We start from the raw sequence: 7,690 nt of genomic DNA on the forward strand, positions 1-7,690 counted from the left end.
CGCGCACACATGCACACACACACGCGCGCACACCCTGGAATGTTGCTCAGCCATCAGAAAGAACAAAACCTTGCCACTGGCACCAAGACGGATGGTACTAGAGTGTAATACTAAGTGAAATAAGTGAATCACAGAAAAACAAATACTAATGATTTCACTTATGTGTGGAATTTAAGAAACAAAACAAATGAGCAACGGAGAAAGGGGCAAGCCGCGAAGCAGACTCCACCCCAGAGATCACACCACACCGCTGGGCCCCAGAGGGGACGGGGACAGGGGAGGGGGTGAAGGAGGGCCCTCGGCGTGGGGGGCGCAGGGGGCGCGGGGGGTGGGGGGGTTCCATCACCGCGCTGTACGCCGTGCGCTGGCCACCTGGAGCGCAGTAAGAAATGTAAAAAAAAAAATTCACAAAAGCCTTATTTTTTTAAAACGAACACTCTATCTCCAACAAATAACGTCCAAGGGTAAGTGCACTAGAAACAACCACAAGTGATCCGACCAGAGGCCACGGGACATAAATGCTGCCTGAGGTCGCAGTCAGCCCCGGCCGGAGCTCCGCGCTGCCGCCTGGACACAGAGGGAACCGGAAAAGCGGCTGCGGCCCGGCCCCCCGGGGCCTCGACACCACACAGGCCCTCTCCGAAAGGCCTCCACGTGTCTGCGCAACCTCAGCTCGGCCCCCGAACTGCTGAGCCCCCCACAGTGGCGCACGACAGCTCGGGGTGCCGGGCTTGCTTCGCTGAGGCCCCCCCCCCCCCCGAGGCCAGTGCCCGGAGCCGCCCCCCCCGCCCCCCGCGGCAGAGCACTGAAGCCAAGGCCGTGGGCGCCTCCGTCCTTCCCCCTGGACCCCCGGGGAAGGGGCGGCTGGCCCCCACTCACGCCGCACGTTTGGTCCCACCCGGAGCTGCGCTCGCTCGCTGGAGTCGCCCCTGGGACCCAGCAGGTGCTCTTCTCCGCCTCCTGAACGCGTGTGGATTCCAGACTACTTGCTTAACTCGCATCCGCCTCTCTCCCCCTTCTTAACCAGTCTTGCTCCATCCCGCCACCAAGGTTCCAGAGGGGAAAAGAACGTCCCATCTCACGGGTCTCTGACACCCCCGAGCCCCAGACAGCCCGCCGCGCAGCAGGTGCCCGTCCACCGCTGCCGGCCCGGCCCTGATGGGTCCCAGGCGGTGACGACTTCAGCACGTGGAGAGTCACACCGCCACGGAGGAGTTCTGTTCACCGTGAACTCAGAACCTGACACCGGGTCCCAGCAAAGCTCGGCCTGGGCGATCTGAGGGGAACGCGGGTTAATGAGCTCACGGGCAAGTTTACAAGATTCTGAAAATCTGACCTTCTTGAGAGAGTCCCCGTGCCTCTCCTGCATGTACTTGAGGAACGCCGTGGTCCACTGCAGCGTCGTGGCCTTGTCCGTCTCGGCATTGCAGAACGGGACCAGGAGGTTCAGCTCATCACAGCAGATGCGGATTCTGCGCCTGCGGTCGAAACCCAGAACGATCACCCAGAGAAGCGGACGCACCACCGAGCAGCAAAGCAAACGTCTGAATGCGCTGCTGTGGCCTGGCCACCAAGGGCTCAGGACCGCGCTCCGACACAACCGTGTGGCCCCTCTCCACGGGGCTGTCCCGCTGCAGGCTCTCCTGTGGACTTCCCGTGGGTCAGGGACGAGCGCCAGGCTCCAGGCTCCACACCGAGCGTGGACCCAAGCCCCTGCAACGGGAAAACAGTTTTGCGTGGTTTTTCTGGGTGGACGGCTCTCCTCGAGCCGGGGGCTCACCCACAGCTCGGGGTCCCAGCTGAGAGCGGCAAGGGGCCCCGGCTCGGAAGGTCGCACACGAGCAGCCTGTTAACGTCCCAGAACCCCGTCGTGTGGGGATCCCGTCCCGCACGAGCAGTCTCAGGACTGAGGCCACTGTGGGCTCTCCCCGAGTCCCAGCTCCCACAAGCCTCGTCGCCCACCTTCCCAAGCGTACATTAGAGCCTGACGCAGGAGCTCAGGTCAACGTGACACCTGGCATTTACGAGATGCTACCTTCCGGACAGAGGCGGCCACGTGACGTGCACACGTGGTTCGCTCTGTCTCCGATCCGCGCGGTGGCCAGCGCTGCCTCAGAGACAAGAAACTCAGGTGACAGAGGTGATCGTCAGCAGGCTGTTAGACCGGGAAAAGGCGAGTAAGAGTCTAAGGTCTCACTGTCAACACAGAGTAGGAGGATTTGCACACAGTAGGTGTGAAATAAATGTGCGATAAATGTCAGAGGGGGAAGAGAGTCCTTTCTGGTCCACGTCCTTGCTTACACAGTGCTTCAAGCAGAGCGCGTGTGTGCGCCAGTGTGTGTGAGCCACGTGTGTAAGAAAGAGCCAGCTGGCCGGCTGGCTTTCACACATCCCCGTAAAAAGACACAAACTGTCTCGGGCCAGCGCTGCCCCTTCCCGGCTGTGCATCCGCCGTGCCCCGTTCTGTAACAAGGAAACTGGTACCAAGTTCTCAACGAACAACCACGTTGATTATATCAGGGAGACATCAAGCAAAAACCCTGATAATCATATTAGTGATAAAGGAAAACAGAGTCACCTTTTGATTCTACATAAAATTTCAGATTCGGGGCTCCTGAGGGGCTCAGTCGGTAAAGCGTCCAACTTCGACTCAGATCATGATCTCACAGTTTGAGTTCGAGCCCCGCGTCGGGCTCTGCGCCAGCTCAGAGCCTGGAGCCTGTTTCAGATTCTGTTCTCCATTGCTCTGCCCCTCCCTGCTCACACTCTGTTTCTCTTTCTCTCTCAAAAACAAACATCCAAAACAACTTGCAGGTTCTAAATAAAATCTGCAGATAAAACGACTGAAGCCACAGTTCTTTTTTTTTTTAATTTTTTTTTTAATGTTGTATTTATTTTTGAGAGACAGAGAGAGACAGCATGAGCAGGGGAGGGTCAGAGAGAGAGGGAAACACAGAATCTGAAGCAGGCTCCAGGCTCCGAGCTGTCAGCACAGAGCCCGATGCGGGGCTCGAACCCACGAACTGTGAGATCATGACCTGAGCCGAAGCCGGACGCTGAACCGACTGAGCCCCCCAGGCGCCCCTGAAGTCACAGTTCTAACCTCTTCCCCGGCCGCCCCTTGGCAGCCCGCTCACAAGGCAGGGCCCTTGCGGCATTGGGCACTCAGATTCCAGGGGCTCCCGGCACTGTGAGGAGTGTGGGAAGCGGCAGCATGGGAGCTGCAGCTCCTTAGAGGGAAGCCCCCTTCTTGCCAAGGGCAAGCGCCCTCCTAGAAATAGAGCCACAGCTCTCGGGGCTCCTCCGTGCGCCCTGCACACGGGCCCCTGATGTGTTTAAGTGCCCAAGGTCCGGTCAGCCCCTGACCTTTAACAACAAGGGCCAGTTCCCATAGGGAAGTTTGCGTTAGCAAGCAGGGTCCCAAGGGGGACAGTCTGAAAAATAAGGAACCTGGCCTATTTTTATGCTTTGCTTATTCGACAGCGGCTCCTGTGGTTATTGTATAAAAGCTGCAAACTGCTAATAAGGGAGGACACTTTTGGTGCAATGGCTCTGAGTGTCTCTCCCATCCCCTGACCCTATCCTCTTTCTTCCTCATTCCCTTGCCTCGAGTCTCTTTTCAGATGGTCGCGGCAGGCCGCGACAGAGGAGGGGCTCCTGGGGCCCACAGCCGGTCCGCCAAGCACATGTCAGGGCACTGAGCCCCTCACAAGCTTTCCCAGGGGGACGAGCCGGTGCTGGGGCTGCTGAGCGCATCTGGGCATCCCCTGGGAGGGGCACTGGGAGCCCGCCCAAGCCGCCGTTGGTAATTTTCCAGGTTCCCTTCTCTGTGATAAATCAAAGCTCTAGGTCCTAAAGAATCATCAAACCTGGGGGGTGGTCCTGGGGACCCCGATCCGCCTAGCAAAACAAAGTCAGTGTTCCCCCCCAACCCCTCTCCACTCCAAACACATCACTGAACAGCTGAACGGCTGTCTCGGCAACGACCTGCCTGTCACTGCTCAAAACCAGAACAGACCTGCGCGTTACCTTCGGTCTCTCTCCATGCGGTTGTGCCTCTCCCGGCGCTGCGACCTGCCTCCCTGGGGCCCGCTCCGGCCCTGCTCCCCGAGGTCTGCCTGCGAGGCCTCCACGGGGGGCCAAGCTCCCTGCGCGGCGGTGGGGCCCTCGCCCACGTTCTGAATCTCCCCAAGGGCTCTTCGCTCCACGTTCGTGTCCAGCTGACGAATTCTACTCCGATTCCTCTTGTTTATCGCTTGCTTACATAGCGCTTCTTCTTTGCAAAAGAAGAAAAAAAGTGGTATTTTAATTTTTTATTTTACTGAACTTCTTTCCATTAATGCTGGACACCTTTGGTGGCATTTTCGATCCCAGACACGCACGTTTCCCGGCCAGGGACACACAGGACCCACAGGGGGCGCTGCGCCCCCGGCAACTCCGAGGTTCAAACCCGCGAACCTGAACGTGAATCTCTAACTAGAGGACACCCCGAGCATCATGCAGCCAACATGAGCTCGTCAGAAATCCGGTAATCGCCAGGCGCTAACTACCCTCTGTGAACGGAGAAACCAAGGAGCTGCTGGATTCTTCGGATGCTCAGAAGGAAAAAAGATTTTTTTTCCTCCAAAAGACGTTCTGGAATGATTGGAACGTGACGCCCGGCCGGTACTCGGACCGCAGCGCTCAGAAGACACAGCCCAGGCGGCCCGGGTTAAACGCGCCCGACTCCGCCACAGAGGGAGCGACCCCCCGGGCCTTTGACTCTGAGCACAGCACATCTCACCCCACAGCTACAAGAGCGGGGCGCGCGCTCCCGCGATGCCAGGCGAGGGCCACAGGAGGCGCCAGCACACCTTTCAGGACGGGGGCCCCGGCGGGGGGTTCCCAGTGCTGGGGAGATCCGCTCCCGAGGCTGCAGCACAGGGTCTGCCAACCGTAACACGCGCTTCTGCACGAAGCCTCCAAGCCAGAACTGCCCGCCGCCTTGGCAGCTCCCCACCGCCCCCCCTTGTCGGCTCAGGACAACCTTGGGTTATCTTGTCCAGTGAGTCAAAACATAGTTGGTTCCCAGGGAGACAGGGGCTGCAAGCTTGCTCAAGATGAGCAAAGTCTGCCTTCAGCAGCTTATTCCTAAAATCTTCAGAATCACCCTGTGGCCTCCTGTTCCCAACTCAATCCTTTGCCCGTCTGCACATGGTCTCCTAGAGCTTTTAGAAGACTTCAGACTCCTGCCTCACTCACAAAATATAAAATAGGGAAAAAGTAAAACAATACTATTAAGCGCTTTCAGCAACTTGAAGGAAACGGAAAGTTTATGTAAGTCTATCACTCTTGCGTTTACGGAGGTCACTAGCGAGAAAGAGCAGCCCCCAAACTCCATGTTTCCACACTAAACATAAATGTTTGAAATTCAAAAGAAAGTTCAAAGTGAAGAAAGTCCCCCATGTGGAAGTCCACTTCCAAGACCATCTCACGGTTACAGACTGCTCCCCCCGCCCCCACCACCCAAAGGACGTCAGGGCAGAGGCGCCCCCTTCCCCCCCCCTCCCCCGGCTTACCTCCTACTTTAATCCAAACCTGCTCAGGCACAGCTTTGTTTCTGCTGCCCAAGGTCTGCTTAGTGGATTCAATCTCCTGCTGGTAACAGAAAGAAAATGCTCTAGGCAATCCGATCTCCTGGTGCTTGGCAGCTCCGAGCACAGAGCAGGCGTTCCCAGAGCTCTGGAAAAGCGAGGCCACGGACACTTCATCAGCGTGTGACCCAGTCCCCTCTGCCCCACACAAACCACATGCACATGCACAGAAATCACACCAAAGACGTCACGCACCCTGAGTGACTATATGTACACTGAGGATTTCAGACATTCCCCGACCACATAGAGAGAGACAGAGAGCATGAGTAAGGGAGGGGCAGAGAGAGAGGGAGACACAGAATCTGAGGCAGGCTTGAGCTGGCAGCACAGAGCCCGCCGCGGCGCTCGAGCTCATGACCTGAGCCGAAGTCGGATGCTCAACCGACTGAGCCGCCCAGGCGCCCCTTTAATTTTTTTTAATGTTTATTTTTGGGAGATGAAGAGAGTAAGCACAAGCAGGGGAGGGGCAGGCGGACAGGGAGACACAGAATCCGAAGCAGGTTCCAGGCTCTGAGCTGTCAGCACAGAGCCCGACGCGGGGCTCGAACCCTCAAAGCGCAGAATCATGACCGGGGCCGAAGTCGGACGGTTAACCGACTGAACCACCCAGGCGCCCCAGAAACACCCTGATGTTAAGAAACAGTAATCTCAGTGAAAGAGGAACAAATCCTTCGGACCGAATGAGCTAGATCAAACCCATTCGCTACTCGGAGCCAAGCGGGCGGGTCACCCCCGTACCTGCGTCTGGGAAAGGCTCGAGCCAGCGGAGCAGGCGTTCGCCGTGAACACCGGGTACGCGAACTGCAGGGCCGTGGCCGCCGCCGCGGCGGTTTTATTTTTCACTAACGTTGTGCATTTGTTTTGTTGCTGATGAAGAGGGACGTTCATTAACTCGGACGGATGTCGGATAAGAGTTACCAAACTGCTAAGACAAAAGAACACATGGAGACCCTGTGTCGGGAAGTGTCGCCCAGGCAATCACGCCGCATACTTAGCATCGCCTTTTCTAGAAAGCTCGTCTGTTAGGGTGAACGCACGCCCCTCAGCACGGAAGCCTCTAGAGAACAATTACCAACCCGTGTGGCGGGCACAAGCTCAGACTTCTTCCTCGAGGAGGATCAGGAGGCTGCGTGTCACTTGACACCCATCTCTCTTGCTCCGTTTTTCTGACCATTCTCCAAACTCTGACGACTGAGGGTGAAATGGGGACCACCCCAGGCTAGGGACGCGGAAAGCCGAGGGGCCGCTGCAGAGGACTGGCTGCGGGGGGAGCATTCTGTGGTCAGAGTCTCATGGCGACAAGATGCTTTCCTTCCACCAGGCTGTGTCTGCCCGCATAGACGCCGCTAACCTGCGTCAACATGGAAACACGCCTCTCCTGACACTAGGCAGATAATTTGGTGCAAAAACTTTGGTGCACGCCTGTCTCAACTGGACACTGCGTGCACACAGTGCTCACTCACAACAGGAGCTCATGCTCTGGGGCCTGGATCAGATCTCACAAGTGCTTGCTCACTGGCACTTGCACAGGGCACAGAACCTTGCTAGTTTGGCCCCAGACCCACCGGGGTCTGCCCACTGTTGAGATGCCAGCCGCAAGGAGGCCGGGGGCTTTCTACGTGGCCGACCTCCCCTACGTCCAGACCCAGCTGGACCTGATCCCTAGCAAGTGCCGTGGCGCCGGTGGTCTTATTACAGAATCACCCGGTCTCCGCCCGGACCCAGCCACGCAGATGCCAGTCACAGCCAGGGGTCGGCATGTGCACCCAGACTGAGACTACGCCCTCCGCACCGGACCTCCGGGTCCGCACCCTGACGGAGGCCGGCGGCCTCCTGTGCACGCAGACACCCTCCCCGCGCCCGGCCGCCCCGGGGTGGACACCCACTTGTTGAGCGCCACGCCGGGCTCGGGGGGCTCGGCGCCGCGGGGGACGGAGGGCGGCTCGGCGGGGATGCTGTTGAAGCGGTCCTCCAGGCGGACGCGCACGGCCGACTTGGCCCGAGCCTCGGTCGCGCCCTCCGCGTTCTCCTTGCCGCCGCCGGCGTCGGGCGCCTTG

The 7,690-nt window shown here is 58.5% G+C and overlaps 1 protein-coding gene across 1 annotated transcript in view; it reads right to left on the bottom strand.

Annotated features, from left to right (window-relative positions):
• Positions 1 to 7,690, bottom strand: part of TCFL5 (transcription factor like 5) — a 15,876-nt gene that overhangs the window by 7,657 nt on the left and 529 nt on the right. Inside the window, exons 2-6 of the mRNA XM_029917997.1 lie at positions 7,520 to 7,686; positions 6,372 to 6,558; positions 5,559 to 5,721; positions 4,030 to 4,276; positions 1,337 to 1,478 (exon numbers count right to left, since the gene is read on the bottom strand). Coding sequence (XP_029773857.1) covers positions 1,337 to 1,478; positions 4,030 to 4,276; positions 5,559 to 5,721; positions 6,372 to 6,558; positions 7,520 to 7,686 — 906 coding nt within the window. The remainder of the gene's footprint in view (positions 1 to 1,336; positions 1,479 to 4,029; positions 4,277 to 5,558; positions 5,722 to 6,371; positions 6,559 to 7,519; positions 7,687 to 7,690) is intronic.

The sequence above is a fragment of the Suricata suricatta genome, chromosome 12 (assembly GCF_006229205.1).
Source record: "Suricata suricatta isolate VVHF042 chromosome 12, meerkat_22Aug2017_6uvM2_HiC, whole genome shotgun sequence".
In the NCBI taxonomy this organism is placed as follows: domain Eukaryota; kingdom Metazoa; phylum Chordata; class Mammalia; order Carnivora; family Herpestidae; genus Suricata; species Suricata suricatta.